This window comes from Eutrema salsugineum, unplaced genomic scaffold (genome assembly GCF_000478725.1).
Source record: "Eutrema salsugineum unplaced genomic scaffold, Eutsalg1_0 scaffold_5, whole genome shotgun sequence".
NCBI lineage: Eukaryota > Viridiplantae > Streptophyta > Magnoliopsida > Brassicales > Brassicaceae > Eutrema > Eutrema salsugineum.
In genome coordinates, this window is record NW_006256612.1 from 4,623,499 (window position 1) to 4,645,469 (window position 21,971).

The 21,971-nt window shown below is 33.4% G+C and overlaps 1 protein-coding gene and 1 pseudogene across 1 annotated transcript; both read right to left on the bottom strand.

The window, feature by feature from the left end:
* Nucleotides 1–9,557: 9,557 nt before the first annotated feature.
* Nucleotides 9,558–10,277, bottom strand: LOC18992088 (protein TIFY 5A). The gene is made up of 3 exons (XM_024153029.1): nt 10,101–10,277; nt 9,912–10,014; nt 9,558–9,810 (listed from the first exon to the last, which is right to left on the bottom strand). Exons 1-3 carry the CDS (start codon nt 10,175–10,177, stop codon nt 9,634–9,636), a joined length of 357 nt encoding a protein of 118 aa, XP_024008797.1. The 5' UTR covers nt 10,178–10,277; the 3' UTR covers nt 9,558–9,633.
* Nucleotides 10,278–13,366: 3,089 nt separating this feature from the next.
* On the bottom strand, nt 13,367–20,174 carry LOC112083980 (annotated as a pseudogene).
* Nucleotides 20,175–21,971: the final 1,797 nt, after the last annotated feature.

Consider the following 21,971-nt stretch of genomic DNA (forward strand, 5'->3'; position numbering starts at 1 on the left):
TATTAGCACCATCGCGGGTCCCTCAACCTTATCGAAGGATATGGCCATGCCTATGTGTTGCTATCAAATGGCACACAACTTGAAATACCAGATGCTCTATATTCTCCTAGTTCGAAGAGAAATCTTCTGAGCTTCAAGGATATAAGACAGAATGGTTTCCACATAGAAACCCAAGGTCAAGGGAACAAAGAATCCCTCCTAGTCACTAAAACTGTAGACGGCCATAAACAAATCCTCGAAACCATACCCGCGCTCTCTACTGGACTTTACCATGCTAAAGTCAGTATGATTGAAGCTAATACCACTCTCAAAGCCCGGTTTACTGATTATACTATTTGGCACGACCGGCTCGGTCATCCGGGTGCAAATATGATGCGTAAACTAATTCAAAACTCTCAAGGGCATACCCTCAAAGAAAACCGAGCTTATCCTCAACACCTCATGTGCACAGCTTGTTCTCAAGGCAAATTGATCACTCGGCCTTCACCAGTTAAAATCTCTAAACAAACACTTCATTTCCTAGAAAGAATCCAGGGCGATATCTGTGGACCTATACATCCATCTTCCGGACCATTCCGGTACTTCATGGTCCTTATAGACGCATCGACCCGTTGGTCATATGTTTGTCTCTTGTCCTCTCGGAACCAAGCCTTCGCTAGGTTCTTGGCCCAAATCATAAAATTGCGGGCCCATTTCCCTGACTTCCCACTAAAGTCTATCCGCCTTGACAATGCTGGTGAATTTACCTCACAAGCGTTTAATGACTACTGTATGGCCATGGGGGTAACCGTGGAACATCCTGTAGCACATGTCCATACTCAAAATGGATTGGCTGAATCATTCATTAAACGCATTCAATGGATAGCCCGACCATTACTCATGAGATCAAAGCTCCCGGTCTCAGCATGGGGACATGCAGTATTACATGCTGCTGAACTCATACGCATCCGGCCATCTAGTGAACACAAATATTCCCCATCCCAACTACTCTCGGGTCATGAGCCAGACATCTCCCATCTCAAAACATTTGGGTGTTCAGTATATGTACCCATTGCTCCACCACATCGAACCAAAATGGGACCTCAAAGAAGGATGGGAATATATGTTGATTTTGACTCTCCCACCATCATAAGATATCTCGAGCCAACCACTGGAGATCTCTTCAAGGCCAGATATGCGGATTGCCAATTCGATGAATCGGTATATCCCTCTTTAGGTGGTGAGACAAACAAGCTGGTCAAAGATCTTTCATGGAATCAAACATCATTAAATTGGCAAGATCCTCGGACTCTAGAATGTGATTCAGAGATCCAAAAGATTATTCATTATCAAAAGCTAGCTAATCAATTGCCAGATTCCTTTGCTGACCCGACCAAAGTAACCAAATCGTACATCCCAGCTTGTAATGCACCAGTACGAATAGCTGTCCCAACGGGACAGACCCAAGTTGCTACAGAGTCTGCACCACGTCTCAAACGGGGCAGACCTCTCGGTTCCAAAGATAAGAATCCCCGGAAATCAAAGAAAGGTGCAATAACCGAAACCGGGATTCCTGCAATATCAGACATAGCCGCGGCTGAGACTCAATCTAATGAACCCTCAATGGAAGTTCGGGACGCCGAATCTCCAGGTTCAGAAGATAACAATGAGATCTCCATCAATTACAATATGTCCGGAATACAATGGAATCGAAAAGAAGTCGACTTAAATGCACTCTTTGCATACAAAGTAGCACTTGATGTTGTGCTCACGCAAGAGGATCTAGAACCCACGTCAATAACACAGTGTACACATCGAACAGATTGGCTAAAATGGAAAGAAGCCATAAACGTGGAGTTAAAGAGTCTCAAACTCAGAAACGTGTTCGGTCCGATCATCCGGACCCCATCACACATCAAGCCAGTGGGCCACAAATGGGTCTTTGTGCGCAAAAGGAACGAACTCGGTGAAGTCGTTCGATACAAAGCACGGCTTGTAGCACAAGGATTCTCACAGAGACCCGGAATCGATTATGAGGAGACTTATTCTCCAGTGGTGGATGCAACAACATTCCGATTCCTCATAAGTCTGGCCATAAGAGAAAATCTTGATCTGCGGTTAATGGATGTTGTAACCGCATATCTCTATGGGCCCCTGGACAACGAAATATATATGAGACTCCCAGATGGCATTGAACTAAAAGACAAAAATGCATCTCGAGATCAATACTGCATCAGGCTGAACAAATCCTTGTATGGACTGAAACAAAGTGGGCGTATGTGGTACAACCGCCTCAGCGATTACCTCATCAAAGAAGGCTACAAAAATGACCCCATCAGTCCATGCATCTTCATCAAGAAGTACTCAAACAAAGGATTTGTAATCATAGCAGTATACGTGGATGATCTAAACATCCTCGGAACATCTGGTGAGATCTCCCAAACAGTCGACTGCTTAAAAGCAGAATTCGAAATGAAAGACCTAGGCAAAACAAAGTACTGTTTGGGATTACAACTTGAGTACATCAAAGGAGGAATCCTTGTGCATCAATCGGCTTATATCGAAAAGGTACTCAAGCGATTTAATATGGACCAAGCTCACCCATTGACCAGCCCAATGGTAGTTAGAAGCTTAAGTGATGACCCTCTTGGTCCCAAAAAGGATGATGAAGAAATCCTTGGTCCTGAAAAGCCATACCTCAGTGTTGTAGGAGCGTTAATGTACCTGGCTAGTCACACTAGACCAGACATATGTTTCGCCGTGAACCTCCTCGCTCGATATAGTTCATCTCCAACTCAGAGGCACTGGAACGGTATAAAACATCTCCTAAGATACCTTCGAGGTACTCAAGACTTAGGACTCTTCTATACTAACCAAAATAAAGATGGGTTAGTCGGCTTCGCCGATGCAGGATATCTATCAGATCCGCACACTGCCAAGTCTCAAACTGGCTACGTTTTTACGCATGGAGGAACAGCCATCTCTTGGAGATCAATGAAGCAGACACTCACTGCCACTTTATCAAACCATGCTGAAATCCTAGCCATTCATGAGGCTAGTAGGGAATGCGTCTGGCTGCGCTCCATGACTCAGCACATCCGCAGAGATTGTGGTATGGACGAAGACACACAGCCCACGGTGATGTATGAAGACAACGCGGCATGCATAGCTCAGCTCAAGGAAGGATATATCAAAGGAGATCGGACGAAGCACATTCTACCGAAGTTCTTCTCAACCTCAGACTGGCAGAAGGACGGCACTCTCAGCGTTCAGCAGGTCCGATCCAGTGAGAATTCAGCTGACCTCTTCACCAAATCATTGCCTACTTCAACACACCGAAAGCTCGTCAAACAGATAGGAATGTATAGACTTAGAGATCTGCAGTGATGCTACAATCAGGGGGAGTAATGCGTGTTGTACTCTTTTTCCTTCACCATGGTTTTGTCCCACTGGGTTTTCCTGGTAAGGTTTTAATGAGGCAACATTCCCCAGCGCATTATCGAGATCCCGATTGAGTAGCTGACCCGGTTCACTCGTCCAAGGGGGAGTGTTATAACACATATCATATATGGACTCTTATACCGGTCCATTAGGCCCATCAGGGCATTGTACTTAACCTAGATTCCCTATGTACTCTATATATACATTCCAGTGATTAATAAAGTTTCTAAATTTTCACAACAAGAATGTTTTTCTGAATTATTAGGAAGATTTTCTAAATTGATAGGAAGTTTTTCTAATTACGTTTTAGTTTTATTATACACTATCTTCTGATGTATACAAATTACAAACAGTTTACAAAGTACATTTTCCAATATTTTGCCGATATCAATCAAAGAATTTAAAGTTGATTCTTAACAAAATTCAAGAAAGCTTCCAAATTTAAAATTGATTCAAACGAATGTTCTCATGAATTTATAAAATATTTTCTAAATTATATATGTTTTAGGAAATGGTAATATTTTACCATACTCCTGAAACTTCAGGATATATTCATAAAAATATTAGATCATGACATTGAAGGAATTATCTTAACGTAAATAAAGAATTAATATTTTATTATTTTATTTATATAGCTCATGTATTTATGTTTTCAGCGGTAGTCAAAAAGAGTTTATATACTTTGTTTTCGCTAGGTCTAATCTCAATGACAAACTACATTGTATTAATATCTAAATTTTGGTAGTGACAAATATTTATCATATATATCTCTATATTATTATTTAAGTAGACATTTAAAAACTAACCTATATTTTGTAAAATATTACATGATATGCCACTATAAATAACAAAGACTAGTTAAAATAGGAAAGAATATAGTTGTCTTTCAAATCTATTGAAAAAAATATAGAAAGTCTTTGTTCTCATTTAATAGAGTATATTTATTATTAAATTTCTGTATTCAAAAAAATATGGTAGTTTTTTATATTTTTTTGTTTCAAAAGATATCATAAAGTATATTTAACTAATAAAATGAAAATAAAAAATTTACAATTGAATAATATTAAAATCAAGACTAAAAGTTATGATATTAAAAAAATGGTGAAATATTTTTACTATAATTTGTTATATTTACTTGATTCTATACAAAAATAATTTTCTTTAGTTATTTTTATCAAAAATTTGACATGAGAAAATTGATTTTTAATTAAAAAAGTTTGTGGTGAAGTGAGAGTTATTAAACGGTGCATATTATAGTTAATTTTATATTTTAATCTAGTATAAACATGTTAAGTAAACGGGTAGTTCGATATGAATGAATTATGATTTTAAATTTTTTAATATCTACCAAAAACAGTCTCGCAATTCAAAATATTAGTTTTGTTAAAATGTGGTATATTTAATCTACTAAATATTATAATTTATCGTTTAAAAATAAATATAGTTTGTTATATTTTAATTAATTTTATATCAAACCTAAATTTAAAGAATATTATATTTATTTACATATATAGTTAAAGAAGATAAAAATGCTTTTTTATAGTTTGTGGACAGATTATAAAACTCAGTTATTAAGTAATGCAAATTAGATTTGATAATTGTAATATTATAATACTTTGTGTATTAGCTTCAATAATAAATCTAATACCAACGGGTTAAATAAACAAATTATTTTGCTTTATCTATTTATAAAATAATTTTATATACAGACTAATTCATTTTTTACAATTTAAATAAAAAATAAAATGACTCTATATGCAAATCAACTCATTTTATAAAATTCACAAAATAACTTTTATTGCAAAATAACTATTTTTGAAAAATAAAATTCATAAAATAATTATTTTTGCAAAATTATTTAATGTAATTGAAAGTAAAAAAATATCATCCGCGCTAATCCCTAGTCAACTTAACAAAAACAAAAAGAAACGTACTAAACCATAAACATATTTGGCCGTTAAATATCAAATCCGCTAAGATTCTTGAGATATATGTGTATACTCTTCGATTTTTGTTGTATGTTGGGGTTTAGTGATGATTGGTTTGGATTTGGTAGAATCTGAACTGTTCATGAATAGAAGTTTCCTGAGACCGTACCAATATCTCCCATTTCATTGCGGGACATTTTGGCAGCCTAATCATTCAGCTTATAATTGGACCAAGTTATACCAATAACTAAACCAGGTAACCGGCATTAAAGTTTACTCCGTTTGAGATATATTTAATCAACTTGTTAAAGAAAGCTGGCAACCAACCGAACCAAAATCCGCAGAAACTGAAAAATTGAAAATCGACATTTATAAACATATAGGGTACTATTCAAATTACTTGATAGAATGCAAAGGAAATTGATATAAACCGAATATAACCGCAAACGGTACACCGATGTCGGGTTTGAGATTTGAAGTGTCCGTTGACATCTCATCGAAAAGCCCATTTATTTGGCTTGGTTTCCCCAAGAGGCCCAAACGGCCGAAATTGATCTCTAGGCGTACTGTTTCGGTTTACTGTAATGATTTCGTATCCCGGTTTAGTTTGGTTCTCAAAAGGCAAATCTGGATTACATCAAGCCCACAAGAACACGGCGTTTCTCGATACAGTACCCCATCGGCTGCCCACATTAAACTTTTGAGTGTCTTTTGCTGTACTTTTTTTATTCGAAATATTCCTTCATTGATAAATTCATTAAAGAACGTTTTTATATCGTAATTAAAGAACGTTTTTCCACCATTCTTTATATGTCTGACGATCATTTTCTTCTATGAATTTATTTTGGGTTTTGTGTGTGTGTGTGTGCGCGTGTGGTTTTGTTTTTGTTTCAAATTTAATATTACTTTTAATTCCGTACAACGTTTATATCACTCTCAATGTTTGAGTTTTAACAAGAGAAACATTCCGGTCCTAATGAAACTTGCTTGCAAGACTGACTTTTAGGACGTAATGCACATGCAAATCCATGATTTTCAACTCGCATGATGTACGTGTATGGTTTTTGCATTGTTTAACTTATAGCTCTAGGATCATATTTTAGAGTCATGCAAGACCTCCCATAGTCCCATTGATGTCCGCATATGATATACCACTTTGTTTTTGTTGTTTTATTCTTTTGTTTCTCAATCTTATCCCTGCTCGTTTGTTTGTGTCCTGAATTTTTCGTGAAACAAGTAACCTAACCCAAAGAGAGTAACTTCCTGTAGAAGTTATCTTTCTTTCAGATTAATCTCTGTGAAAACCATCAAGATCTTCAAAACCAAACAATAAAAACTTGTTGGAGTCATTATTAGTCTTTAGTATCCTATATCCTAAAATATCCAAAAAAATATATATATCTTAATCAAAGATCGAACACGAAACCTGAAACTTGAGAAACAGAGAAGAAAAATTCAGGCTTTTGGCTCTGTACTATAAAGAACAAGCTTTGAGATCAGATGGTTGAGAAGGAAACATATTAGGAGAAAGAGAAGCTTGATTCGTCTCGGAAACGATGACGTCGTCTTTACTCTTAACAGCTCAAACGCTTCTTAATTCATTTATGGGATTCCAAATTTTTTCTTATAGAATTCTAATTTCACCGAAGGAGTTACGACTTAGGAGGAAGACCAGTTTCAGATTACTGACGCCATTGGCTTTTATTGAGCTAACTAACTAACTCCATCTTCATATCTCTTTCTTACTCCTGAAACATCTCATATTTTACAATACAATTTAGTAATGGCCAAAACTACACATTTCCCTCCAAGCTGGTTTCAACTTCGGCCGTGGTAGAAACTCCCTCTTAAACTGATCTTTGCACTCGCTTTGATGATCTTGAAAAGGGTTTAGGTGTGAACCGGAGAAATCTTCACGCCTTTACGTGGTGGCGGAGGCATAAGTGTGTATTTGCTGTACCTAAACTCAGCAGAACGACACCCATTATAGAGATCTATCAGCTCGACTTCATTGGCAGAGACACCACAAACTTTAGTGGCCGTATCTTTTGTAATCTTCTCGACGATGCACTCACCGAGAAGAAAGTTACAGATCATATTCTCAGCAAACTCTTGGAACTTTTTGATGCTCTCAGCTATGGTGTATATTTCATTATCATACAAAAATTGTGTACTCCTAAAATTTCTTATTTGAATTCTCCAAGATAAAAACTAAAGATATTTATAAAAGTTTATAAGTGAAGTAATGGTTACGATAACAATATAGGAAAAGTCAATATACATAATGGTGTGTTTTTCTCTCAATAAAAAGTTCACTATACATTGTCCTAGAATAAAGTTGTTTGCCTTGATCATGTCTTATGCAAACTTCAGGAACTTGCCAATGCTCTAAATTATTGCTGCATTCATAATGTTTGCTTTGGACGCCATTAAAAAAGGAAAAAACACAAAAGAAATTGCTTAAGAAAAAGCAAGAGATTTTGTTGTTTTGGCTGTAAGTGTGATTGTTCTTCTAACTGTGTGTGAGATATATTTTAAATATAGTACATACAACCACCATAGCTCAGCTATGATTGCCTTAATTGATGGACAATTATGAATGAGCAGTGAGGGAAATAAATTTTTGAGTAGATAATAGGATTATATGGTAATAGGATTATAGGGGAGTCGTAATCGTTTTGAAAGAAATAGTGCGAAAAAGAGAAAAAGATACAGATGTATGATATATTAATGATGAGATGATGACCTAAAATATAAAAAGAGAGAGGATAGTAATGTAGAGATAATTTATATACTTAATTGTGTAGTAACTTGCTTATGTGTCGTGTTCTTAGCGAGTTTCGACTGTGAAACGATGTTTATACTTTTTTCACTTTAACATCTTATGTATAATTTTTTAATTGATTCTTATTTGATGATGTGTATAATTCACTTAAAACGTATCATTCTATATTACGTGGTTTAGATAATTTAGTAAACCAAACTTGATTATGTTTGTTTTTTAGTTTATGGTTTATAGTTCTTATTTAATGATGTATACAATTCATTTAAAACATATCGTTCTACATTTACGTGGTTATGTTTTTTTTTAATTTATGGTTTATGGCGATGAAAAAACTTCACGAACGGCGTTGATGCTTCAATTTCTATAATTATCTTGTAAAAATTTATTCAAAAATGTCAAATATACAAAATCTAGTGTGTGTCGTTTACTATAACATTACTCCTTTTAACCTATTTACATGCCCAAAATATTAGTCCACCAAAGGTTTATCGAAACAACTTTCTCCCTTTTTTCATTTTTTTTCATAAAACTGCTGTATTTATGAGAAGCATTCATTGATCCTGATTCTATTTTATTTATATGCTTAATGTTTTCTCTTTGTTTAGTTCATTTTTATTTGATATCTTCTCTTTGTTTAGTTGCTTATTTTTTTAAGCTGATTTTTTTTCTATTTTGCATTACAAAAATAATACTGATTACTGAACCATCATCTTCTTTATTTTAAGCATTATTCTTTTTTGCTATGTCTGATAACTTCTTATCATCAAACTGATCTCGAGTAGTTAGTATATGACTTGGTTTAAATCTTGCTTTGGTTTGAGGCTGCGTTGTGGTTAGATTCTCTATTACATAGTCAATTTCAATTTAACCAATTAATTTTTAAAATTGAATCATATAATTACTCTGGTTTTAGACAGAAATTGTTTAGGAGTACTTCTAAGTTTAGAGTCTAAACAACAAACATAGAGTACTTCTATATTAGAAACGTATAGAAATTGGTCCAAAATTTAGAGTTTTTACTCTATGTTTTTTTATATGTGTGTGTGTTGGGAGTACTTCTCTAATCAACAACAAACACATGAGAAACATAATACAATGGAATTCCAATTTGAATAATAGTAAAAAAAAACTTCTGAAAAAATAATTAAAAAATAAATTAAACACTATCGTCTATATTAATTTATTAAGAATTTTAGTAAAAATGTGACATGTTTTTGTAGTGTATTCCTATTTACTTTGTTATAGAACTGACAATATACTGTATATAGACAAAGACATCAGGTTAGAAATAATTATATTGGTCAAGGTTAACAAAAATATACTAATAGAAATCAGATTCAAAATCGATATTAGGATCAATTATATACTACATATGCATATAGATATATTTGTGTATGTGTGTTAGAGTATAACAAACACATGAGAAACATAATAAAATTGAATTCTAGTTTGGATTACTAAAAACATAATAAAAAAAACTACTAACAAATAAAATAAACTCTATCGTCGTGAATGCTGATGGTAAGGTGAAGTGGCTTGAATTCGAATTTTCCGTTTCTGAAGAAAACTTTGGAGAGATTTTTTCATAGAAGCCTTTGGATTAGTTGAAAGCTGATTATAAAATCGGGATGACCTCTCTTCCATTTCTCTGCTCGCGATCGATATAATCGATTTAGCCTACATTTATTCATAATCACTAATTATTAACAAGTCCATCGATTAATAATTTCTTAAAAGAAAACAGAACCATGTTTATGAATTTGTATGCAGATACATACCTGAAGCTTGGTAACATCTGAAGAAACACACATTTGTCCATTGTAAAAAATTGTTATTCTTTGAGATTCTTCCTTTAGTTGTGAGCTTCTTGATTCTACCACACTTCAAATCCATTAAATGTAAAATTTATCAGTTTCATATATACGATTTTGCCCATAAATCAACTTCCAGAAGAGAGAGAGACTTACGAAGTATTTGAATCGGATTTATAAGAAGAAGTAGGAAAAAGACGAAGTTCCAAGTCGCAATTTTTATGCATCTTCATTAGTTGTAAGAAGAATAACGATGATGATATTGTGTCTGGATTTGAGATGAGAGGTAGACAAAGTATATATATATATATATGTGTGTGTGTGTGTGAGAGAGACGGTGGAAAATAGAACACGGGTTTTATAACGGCGGTATCTAATTAGGACAGACGGATTACAGCTTCTTTTTTAATTCTCTCACGTGGAAAATGCTTTTATATTTTTATATCTTGTAAGGTTTGGATTTTGTATCGATTTAACGAGGAATGAAAGGAATTTTTAATATTTATTCTAAATTTCTACGGGCGGTTTGGAGGCATTTTACACATTTTTAAAATTTCTTATGATTACATTCCTTTTGATTGACTTAAATTATTTGTTAAATATTTCTGTATCTTTGGTATGTAGTTATTTATTACTTTGCACTTTACCGGTATACTAAAGTGTGTGACGCCTATCTTTTTAGGTAAATTATGTGATCACTGCACACGCAAATATTAAAATCTTGGCGGTGTTAACATAACTTTTTCTTTTTGTTATAAGTGTTTTACGTTAACTTTATTTAATAATTCATAAAGAATTAAGATACTGATTCATAAACGTGTTTTTTTTTTCTTGTTCGATTTCTTTCTTCTCTACTTGCCATAAATCGAATCCATGTGGTGGAGCTGAACCCTCTAACCAATGAACTATCAGATTTGGCACGTGTGTAATTCCTTGTTCTAATTAAATTCGTACTAAGGTTAGATGTAAACATCTGAGCCGAAAGTAACGTTCCAAGTAACAATTTGTATTTCTTTTTCAAATATTTATCAAATACATGTTTTGATTGAATATAGTTTCATATTTTTTGCATTTTTGATAATTCATTTTAAATACATACTTAAAACATATTTCAATCCTTTCACTGTCTGGCATTTCGTACCTAACTCATTTGTCACTTGAGTCAAAAATAATAATCTCTGATTAATGCACGTGCTTGTGTCTCCATACGCTGCTCCTTTAAAAATCTTTGGTTAATTAATCTTGTAGAAGATTAATTATACTCTACTTGTTTCACGGCTATGACCAAGTGATAAGGATTCGTAGAAAAACAAAACACTACATGGTAGCGACTAATATTTTGATTAGTTATTGATTTTAGTTTAAACATCATCCACTAATAAAGTTGTTTACGTCAACAAAATATATTTGAAATGAAATCGGTTGAGAAATTATTTTGACATAAAAACAAATTATTTTGACATCAATGGCATTTCCATTCTGGTTTTGGATATTTCAAAGTTTGTGAAATATTGAATACCTTACTATAAAGACTTGGTTTCGCTATTTCGACCATTGAAAATCTTCATCATTTTCTTACTCCTTTTCCTAATTAATTGCATATGGATCATTCTTTTTGTATTTTTCGGTATATATGTTTCATATTCATACTATTTAAAAAAACGGCAAGAGGCCCGAAACATAGTGTTGGAGCTGTTGCTGAATTTACTAAAGCTAAAATATCTAAAAGTATAACTAACATTTTATTTTTTTAACAAAAAAACTAACATTTTATTTGCGTAAAGAAAAAGAAACTGACATTTGATTTGTTCTTTTATTTATCTTATTTTATATTTTAGGTGAGAAACTAGCATGAAAGTAAATCACGCGAGTCATGAGAAATACTAGAATAGTAATCAACGACCTTAGGATTGGTGATTTGGTGGTTGCCCATGCACCATTCAATTGATTCACTCTTTTCGCAAAATAATTTCACTTTATCCCATTAACCAAAATAAAATAAAAAGTAGTCCACGAATCCTATTTAGATGTGTCCATATACAGACAATATATTGAAAATAAAAGCACGTTGAAAATAGAAAATCATTTATATTTCAAAAACAAAGAAGTCAAATTTGGGAGCGAATTTAACATGTGGTTAGTGTTGAGTTTCGCAAGGTAACAAACAATCAACCATAAGTGGGCTATAAATCCAATCATCCTGATGTGAAGTTTGCAATTGGCACGGTTTGACTCCAAACGAACCCAACATTATTTCTGATTTTTATCTATAACATTTATTTATGTGGACTAGGCTGATTTTTTTTTTGCTCTATTAAAGAATTTTAAAAGAAGAGAAAACATAAATAATCTAAAATTACAAGAAATAAACAAAATATGGTCAGAAAACTCGTTAAAAACAAAATTTGGCAAAAAAAAAAACTGAAAATCCATCCGATTCTACCCTCTAAACCTAATTTTAGGAGGATTTTAAAAACAAATTTATCGTATAAATGTCAAGTGAAAATTTGAACCAAAAGAACAAACATGAAAATGAAAACACTTATGAAAACATTTTAGTTACAAAAAAAAAGAAGACATTTGTGAAGAAACAATACTTTGTATAATCAAACAACAAATATCATCAGAAAGCTGATCCAAAGAATCAGATTCCGACAAAACTACAGTTCCCAATAAATAATGTGGATACCCAAAACCAGTTTAACTTTGTTTCATTGGATAGGGTAGGATCGTATAGTTGAATATCAAATTCTATATGAGGTGTTAACTTCAATAAAGTCTTTTAAAGATGAAGGACTGTGACCATAAATAAGAAGATCAACTGATTAGACCAACAAATTTTTGTACAGTGAAAAGAATAAGGAGCATCTATTTTGACAAATTATTTCTTCAATAAATTCAAAGTTTACAACAAAAACGCATATTATGGTAGAATTATTATAGAATGACAACTAGTGCAATGTACAAACTTTTTTCTGGATAGCTAAACAAACTGTAAATCATAATTGATATGGTTGATAGCAAGAAAATCAAGTCACATTTAAGGCTTATCAAAAAACGTTCATTGGTTTTCAAGCCAAAATCAAAACAAGTCAACTAAAACCTGAGATGAGATTTTCAAATGTTTGCCAATCTTACCATCAATGAATGACTGTAAATTCCGAACTGACAATCAGCCTAGCCCCTAAATCAAAAGAGAAAAGGTGTGATTTCAACAATGTGTTAAATCATACTCATTGAGAAAAGACATGGATGTGGAAACAGATTTTGGTGTCATTTTCAGGTATGAATAGAGAGTTGAATGTCAAGAATAGGTCCGTGACAATTCTGGTTTTTGAACATTTCCACAAAAGAGAAAAGTACAAATTAGGCAAATGGAAAAAGAGAACTATTATTACCTTAAGAGTGTATGTATTCACTATTCATAACCAAGGCCAATTAGCATCTCGCCACGCAAAGCGACATCCTCCAAAACTACTACTACTATTATAACTATCTGCTTTAAACTCACCAAGGTTGATGGTTTCATCAGAGTTTGATACATCTAATCCAACACAACGAAGTTCTTGATCACGTTTCGCTGATTCTTCTCTGTATGATGGGTTTGAGTATCTAGGGTGTTGGTTTGGATGAAAGGTACATTCTTCCACCAGAGATTAAGTGCCTAAAAACCAAAAAAGGTTAGATCCACATTATTGAGTGTATATACTTAAAAGATCTTGAGTTATGTGTCTCACTTACATGCCAATAGATCCAAATCGCAACTTTATGAGGCATCAACCAGAAGAAAACTGCGGGATCAGACACTCGTTCTTGAGGTATTCTTTTGGCCTTCAATGTCTCAAAGAAATATTTACCGTATTGAGGATGCTGCGATTCAATGGAGACAGATAATTCATCTCCAGGTTCATTTGCTCTCATTTTCCAATTCCCAAGCATATCCTGAAAGGTGAAGTATTTTTCATTTTAGGAACCTCTGATCATCAATCACACAAAACTAATTAATAAAGAATCATTTCAAAGTTGATAACAATAGTATAAGAGCACATTATCATGAAAGGTGTGGCATCCTGATTTCCGGTATACGTGAAAAAAACTTATAAGAATTGATTTGGCTACCTATGTCATCAAAGTGCACTTATCTTTTCCGGTCAAATGTCTTGAGAGATCTCCAGAGTTAAGCGTGCTTATGCTGGAGTAATCTCATGATGGCGACCTACCGGGAAGTAATCTGCGGTACCGTGCGAGTGAGGACAAAACACGGGAAAAGATCACGTGGTGATTGCAAAGACAGTAGACAACTCTTACGAGCCTCCCGGACCAAGCGACTCCCGACTGTCGGACAGGGATGGGTCCAATGAGCCTAAAAGAGAGGCCAACCATCGGACAGTGGTGGGCCAACGGACTTAAGAGAGATAGGCGTTGGGCTCATTGGTAGGGGCGGTTGGTTGGCCAACAGGCCTAGAGAAAGAATGTTGGGCCCCAGATTGTATGACGTTGGGCTCCTGGTAGGGGAGGTTGGGGGCGTTCAGAGTTGATAGTTGATAGCCAATCTAGATGAAAGGCGGATTCGGGGTCTCATGGATTTGATAGCCGGTCCATCTGGTTCCCGGTTAAGGGAAGAAGGGAGCGGGGTCTCACAATTGGTATCAAAGCGTCAGGTTAGCCAACCGGCTCTGACCCGGGTGGCGTCTTGGGACGTGGTTGAGAATTCGAGAACGAATTCCTTGGAAGTCGGGGAGAATTGTGACATCCTGATTTCCGGTATATGTGAAAAAGGCTTATAAGAATTGATTTGGCTATCTATGTCATCAAAATGCACTTATCTTTTTCGGTCAAATGTCTTGAGAGAACTCCAGAGTTAAGCGTGCTTATGCTGGAGTAATCTCAGGATGGATGACCTACCGGAAAGTAGTCTGCAGTACCGTGCGAGTGAGGATAAAACACGGGGAAAGATCACGTGGTGATTGCAGGGATAATAGACAACTCTTACGAGCCTCCCGGACCAAGCGACTCCCGACCGTCGGACAAATGTGGGCCCAATGGGCCTAAGAGAGAGGCCAACCGTCGGATAGTGGTGGGCCAATGGACCTAATAAAAAAAGGCGTTGGGTTCACTGGTAGGGGCGGTTGGTGGGCCAACGGACCTAAAGAGAGGACGTTGGGCCCCAGATTGTATGACGTTGGACTCACTGATAGTTCGGTTAGGGGCGTTCAGAGTTGATAGTTGATAACCAATCCAGATGAAATGCGGATTTGGAGTCTCAATGGATTTGATAACCAATCCATCTGGTTTCCGGTTAAAGGAAGAAGGGAGCGGAGTCTTACAAAAGGACTGACTTGTAATGACTTAGCAACCACGTCAAATTCAGGGTCGAAAATAAATGTCACTCATGGAATATTTGTAACCTACAAAATCCTCTACTCATATCAACAGAGAGACTATTACCATAAAGCCATTGCACCATGAAAGGTCTCAACTAAAAAAATGCACATTTCTCTTCTACTAAGAAATGGAAAGTTCCTAACGTGCAATATATATATATACAGTATATATATTAGTTATCTCTATATTATTATTTAAATAAATATTTTTAAAAATAACCTTTATTTTATAAAATATTATATGATATACCATTACAAATAACAAAAAATAATTAAAATAGGAAAGGATATAGTTGTCATTCAAATCTATTAAATAAACATGGAAAATCTTTATTTCTCATTTAATACAGTATATTTATTATTTAATTTCTGAATTTAAAAATATAGTAATTTTTATATTTTTTTGTTTCAAATGGTATCATAAAGTATATTTAATTACAAAACTTGAAAATAAAAGAAATTTACAATTAAATATTATAAAATTCAAGATTAAAATTTTATAATATTAAAAAGTGGTAAAATTTTTTACTATAATTCGCTATATTTACTTGATTATATTTTAGTTATTTTTAAAAAAATTTGACATGAAAACTTGATTTAAAAAAATTATGGTGAAGTGAGAGTTATTAAACGTGCATATTATAATAAGTTTTATATTTTAGTTCAGTACAAAAATGTTAAGTAAACGGGTTAGTTCGATATGAACGGATTATGATTCTAATTTTTTAATATTCATCAAAAAAAATCTCATAATTCAAAATATTAGTTATTAAAATAGGTGATATATTCAATCTACTAAATATTATAATTTTTAAAAAATTAAATAGTTTTTTGTATTTTTATTTACTATATATCAAACCTAAGTGTAAATAATATTATACTATTTTCATATATAATTAAAGAAAATAAAATTAATTTTTTATAGTATGTGGACAGATTATAAAACTCAGTTAATAAACATTGTAAATTAGTTGATGATTATAGTATTATAATATTTTTATGTATTAGTCTGAATAATATTTTAATCTAATACCAACGAGTTAAATAAACAGTATTTTTAAATCACTTATAAAATAATTTTATATACGGATTAATTTATTTTTATAATTCAAACCATAAAATTAAAAATGATAGATATACATATTAACTTATTTTTAAAAAATTCAAAAAAATGCAATATATTATTATAAATTTTATAACAATAATTATTTTTAAAAAATAACTATTTTTGCAAAATTATTTAATTTAATTGAAAATAAAAAATGTTTTCCGCACTGTAGCGCGGGTTAATTCCTAGTTATCCAAGTTTGGTATAACGACGCAAACTAATAAACTATAAGTTGTAGGGGTGGGCAAAAAAACCGAACCGAACTGAACCAACCAAACCAACCAAACTTAAACCAAACTGAACCGATTTATTTTTAATATATAACTTGTTTGGTTGAAGTTTTTCACAATCTGAACGGTTCGGTTCGGTTTGGTTTTAAACCGATCCAAACCAAAAAATTAATATACTTATTTTATTTAACTTTTTAGTTAGTTCATAATATTAGTTTTTTTGAAATATGGTGAAATGTGAAATTTCACCTAAACCAACACATCATTTTTTTCTTCAAACTGATTTTTAAAAACTGAATTAAAACTAAACCAAATTAAAACCAAACCGAACTAAATCAAACCAAATTCAAACCGAACCAAACTTATTTCAGTTGAGTATGGTTAGAATTTTATTGGACCCGCATTAACCAAACCGAACTGAACCCGAAAATAAACCAAAGTGTCCACCCCTAATAAGTTGGTACTTGGTAGTCGTTGTATTTTAACTTTTTATGATGACATGGAAAGAATGAAATGAATCGTTCATTTAGATATATAAAACATGTGAAAAATTGCCGTCTTGATATATCACGTATGATATATGTATGTATCCTCTCGAGATTTCAAGGCATTTCCTCAATCTAATGTTTTTCTTTTTCTTTTTATAGCTGACATTATTTAACAAATTAAAAGGAATCAATATGAAGCATTGAGAAGGAGAGTATACAATATAACTGCTAGCTTTTGGTCATAAATCTAATATTGGCGCCTTCTCTAAACTAATGAATGAAAAAACTATATTTGAATGAAAAAACTATATTTGAATGAAAACGATATTTTAGAAATACAAATGAGTAAATAGCCAAAACTACACATATGGACAGGATAGACACATTAAAGATTATACTTCAACCGAAACACGACCTTAATGACACTGACAATGGAGGAGTTGTTCCTTTGGTAATCCTTATGTCTTGGCCATCAATATACAAATGTCGCCACTAACTAAAGTGATAACTGAATGATATGCTGGAGAGTCTTTGTAATTAGAGATTGGGTGGGATGATATTCTCCAACATGACTCTAGCGCATGTTTGAAATGGAACTTGAAGATGTAGTTTAAGGGACTATGTATGAAGGATACGAGGTAGGGGTTCTATTCTTTCTTTCTTTCTTTTTTCTTTCTTTCTTTTATCTTTCTTTCCTTTGTTTCTATATATGCAGAATCCAGAAACTCAACTCTGTTTATAACTCTGTTTATCAATGATTGAAAGTTACTAGAGTATAAGATGCCTTTTACTCTTACTGCTGACTATGATTGATCTCTGGTTTCCTGGAAAGGTATTATGCCATCATTGGTATATATTTGATCTCTCTTTTGCAGCTTCCAGTAGGGTCTCTAAAACAAAACACTTCAGATGGAGATGTATTCTCTGAGTTGTTGGACAAATTGATGGTCTATCCTCTGAAAATGCTGATCGTTTAGATGACGTATGGCACCAAATGGTAACATATTTTTAACTTTTATTTGTGGTGGATCCATTAATCGTGAAATCTGTGGTGTGAAATTTGGCACTAAGTTGTTGGACTTTTTCTTTCACGGTGGAGAGTTCTCTGCATGATATTGTTCTCTCCAACAACAAGCCTCGACTTACTCACACACTACCTGTATAGTGGAGCTTGCTTCTTTTCTGGCTAGCATTAGGAAAGGGTAAAAAGAGGTTGCTGAAAACAAAAACAAAAAGGTCAAAAGATAATCGTTTGATCTGTTTCAAGTTTCTCTTTTGTTTGTAACATTGGTTCTCTTATGTCTGAAAATTCTAGATTGGTGGACTGAGTGTGCGGATTACTGCAGAACATGCAATGTTGATGTATTTAGGCCTGGAGCACATCAAGTTTTCTATTCGTGATGTCAGGAGGTATAGTCCAAGTTTAGAGCCATATTGTTGCTTTTCATTCGTTAAGAACTCTTTTGTGAAATCAAGACGTCTCTAGTTACCAATCACTGTTAATGACCTTAATTACCGTCATATAAGTTTGAAAGAGTTTACCTATTTTCATTTGGAATATTATGTATCATTTGGTTACTTTTCTGTGGCTGTTGGCAATCTCGTTGTGCTATGCTTCCGGAGGAGATCCAGCATCCTCGCTTCCAATCGCAGCTTACATTATTGTTGTCAGTTTCATCTCACAAACTAAACCCATGGATGGTGAATTACATAATTACATTTGATGTTAAATACGATCATGACTTTGTTTCCACATTAATTAATCATTAGATAGCAGCATTACTCTGTTTCCACATTGCTCTGTTACAAATTAAACAAGCGAAGTAAAAAAAAAAGTTGTCTTGAGACTTGGTTAATATATTTGGTTTAGCCCATGGCCATTTGTCGCCTCATCAAAAATATTAAGAACCTTAAATATTAAGAAATCTTGCTTCCAACTGACATCCAAATGAAAATCTCTACTATTCACACAAATCTTTAATACAGAATATTTTGTTGATTAATTGATTTGTTTAAACCAAAAAAAAAGGAAAAAGAAAAACCAATCATACTGATTTCTTTTATTTTGGATGCTTCTTAGTTTTCTCTAAACTATTTTCTTATGATACACGATAAACGTTTTTAATACTCGATAAGTTTTATAAGTTATAACCGTGACGAAAACCAGCAGTCCTGTAACCATCCTTCAAGCAAATAGCTAAACTAAAATAAAGCTACCAATATAGAGAACCGTAGCCAATGGTCGACGTCTAAAGCAAAAGTGTGCTGCCTCTTTTCTTTCTTACATCAATTTCTTAAGATAAAAATTGTGATTTAAAGTGATTTTTTTTTTCAAATTTGTTTATGTTTGTTACCCATCATTATTCATTATCGTGGTAGCATTGTTCACTCACAATTGTTTTTTTTTTTTATCCGAAAGTAAATCACAGGCCATTCGAACCCAGATTAATCCTTCTTAAGTCCATCATCTTTTTTATGTAAGCCCAATAGCAGCCCACATGGTTGAATAGTCAAAAGTTAAAAATGTGATAATTCCACATCTAGGAAAACTCGATCTCTAGCCTAGACCCACAGAGTCGAATCTTTCACTAAAAAAAACCACCCCACTACCACCTCTTAGTTTTCACTCACAATTATTATGAAAGATAATATAATTTTGTTGACAGAATACAAGAACCTGACGATCTTGACAATAATTAAACTAGTCATTTCTTCCTTCGAACAACCAAACTTAAAAAGGAAGAAAATTACTGAAAAAAATAACAGAAATAACAAGAAGGAATTACATAAATTAAAAGGATAACTTAAAAGAAAAAGAAAAAACATTCACACACAAACGATTCTTCTCTTCTCTCTTCCGCTTTCCTACCGGAAGGGTATCATGGGGTTGCCGGAGTTGGACGCTGAGACTCCTGCACGAGCTGCTCACCCCCTAGGTTGCTCACGATCTCAGCGGTACGCTTGAACTCATGGACCAGTCTGATCTTAGCACTGACTTTAATCACTTTGAACATAGTCATTGTGTGCACAGGAGGTTGTTTCTTCACTCCTTTCTGCGTCGGTTAAGGCATGGGTGTGAGCTCTGTGTACATGAACTCTGCGGAACGCCAGCCGTTGTGCAAGTCCACACCATCCAATTCTTCCGCTGGGACACCAAAAACTTTTGTGGCCGTTGCTTCTGCGATCACCTTCACCATACATTGTCCTGGAAAAAGTTGTTTGCCTTGATCATCTCCTCTGCAAACTTCAGGAACTTCCTGATGTTCTTAATTCTGGCCACCATCATAATGTCTTTTGTGGATGCCATTGAGAGAGGAAAAAACACAAGAGATTGCTCAAGAAAAAACAAAAGAGATTTTGTTGTTTTGGGCGTAAATGTGTTTGTTCTTTTGAGAGTGTGTGAGATACGTTTAAATAAAAAATATACAGACATATGATATATGTTATACATAGGTGTGTGAGTTATGTTTGCCTTCATTAATGGACAATTATGAAGAAGCAGTGGGAGAACCGAAAACGTCAGATTGTATATATAAACCCCAAATCGTAATTTTATTGGCGAGGACACCAAAAACTTTAATGGCAGTCTCTTTTGCAATCTTCTCGACGATGTACTCACCAAGAAGAAAGTTGTTGTCACGGATCATCTTCTTAGCAAACTTTCAAAACTTTTTGATGCTCTCAGCTATGGTATGTACTTCATTATCATACAAATATTGTGCACTCCTAAAATTTCTCATTTTGAATTATCCAAGATAAAAATTAAAAATATTTATAAAAGTTTATAAGTTAAGTAATGGTTACGATAACAATATAGAAATAGTCAAACATACATAATGGTGTGTAGTTCTCTCAATAAAAAGTTCACCATACATTGTCGTATAACAAAGTTGTTTGCATTGATCATGTCCTCTGTAAACTTCAGAAACTTTCCAATGCTCTTAATTCTCGCCGCATTTATGATATCTGTTTTGGAAAAGAGGCCATTGAAAGAGGAAAAAACACAAAAGAGATTGCTAAAAGAAAAACAAAAGAGATTTTGTTGTTTTGGGTGTAAGTGTGTTTGTTCTTCTGAGTATATGTGTGTGAGATACGTTTTAAATTGAGAACTTACAACCACCATAGCTCAGTTATGTTTGCCTTTATTGATGGACAATTATGAAGGAGCAGTAAGGGAAATAAATTTTCGAGCAGATAATAGGATTATAGGGGAGTTGGGATCGTTTTGGAAAAAATAGTGCGAAAAAGAGAAAGAAGGGATACAGAAGTATGCTATATTAATGATGAGATGACGACTTAAAATCTGAGAAAAGAGAGCGTAATAATGTAGAAATAATTTATATAATTAATTGTGTAATGATTTATTTATGTGTCGTGTTTTTAGCAAGTTTCATGTGCAGAATGATGTTTATACATTTTTCACTTTAACATCTTATCAATAATTTTTAATTGGTTCTTATTTGATAATGTGTATCATTCACTCTACATATACGTGGTTTATAATAATTTAATAAACTAAAACTAATTTGATTATGTTTTTTAATTTATAGTTTATGGCGATAAAAAAACTTCACGAATGGCGATAATGCTTCAATTTCTATAATTATCTTGCAAATATTTATTCAAAAATCTATATATATAAAGTAAAATGTTCTATCTTCTCATGATGCCACATCATTTTCTCAAACTCTAAAATTTTGACACATCATCAATTCATTTATTAATTTATAATTTATTATATTTTGTGTTATTATACTTTAATTCTCATAGTAACTATCATCCATTAATTTAACAAGAATGTGAAAAGACACTCTTCA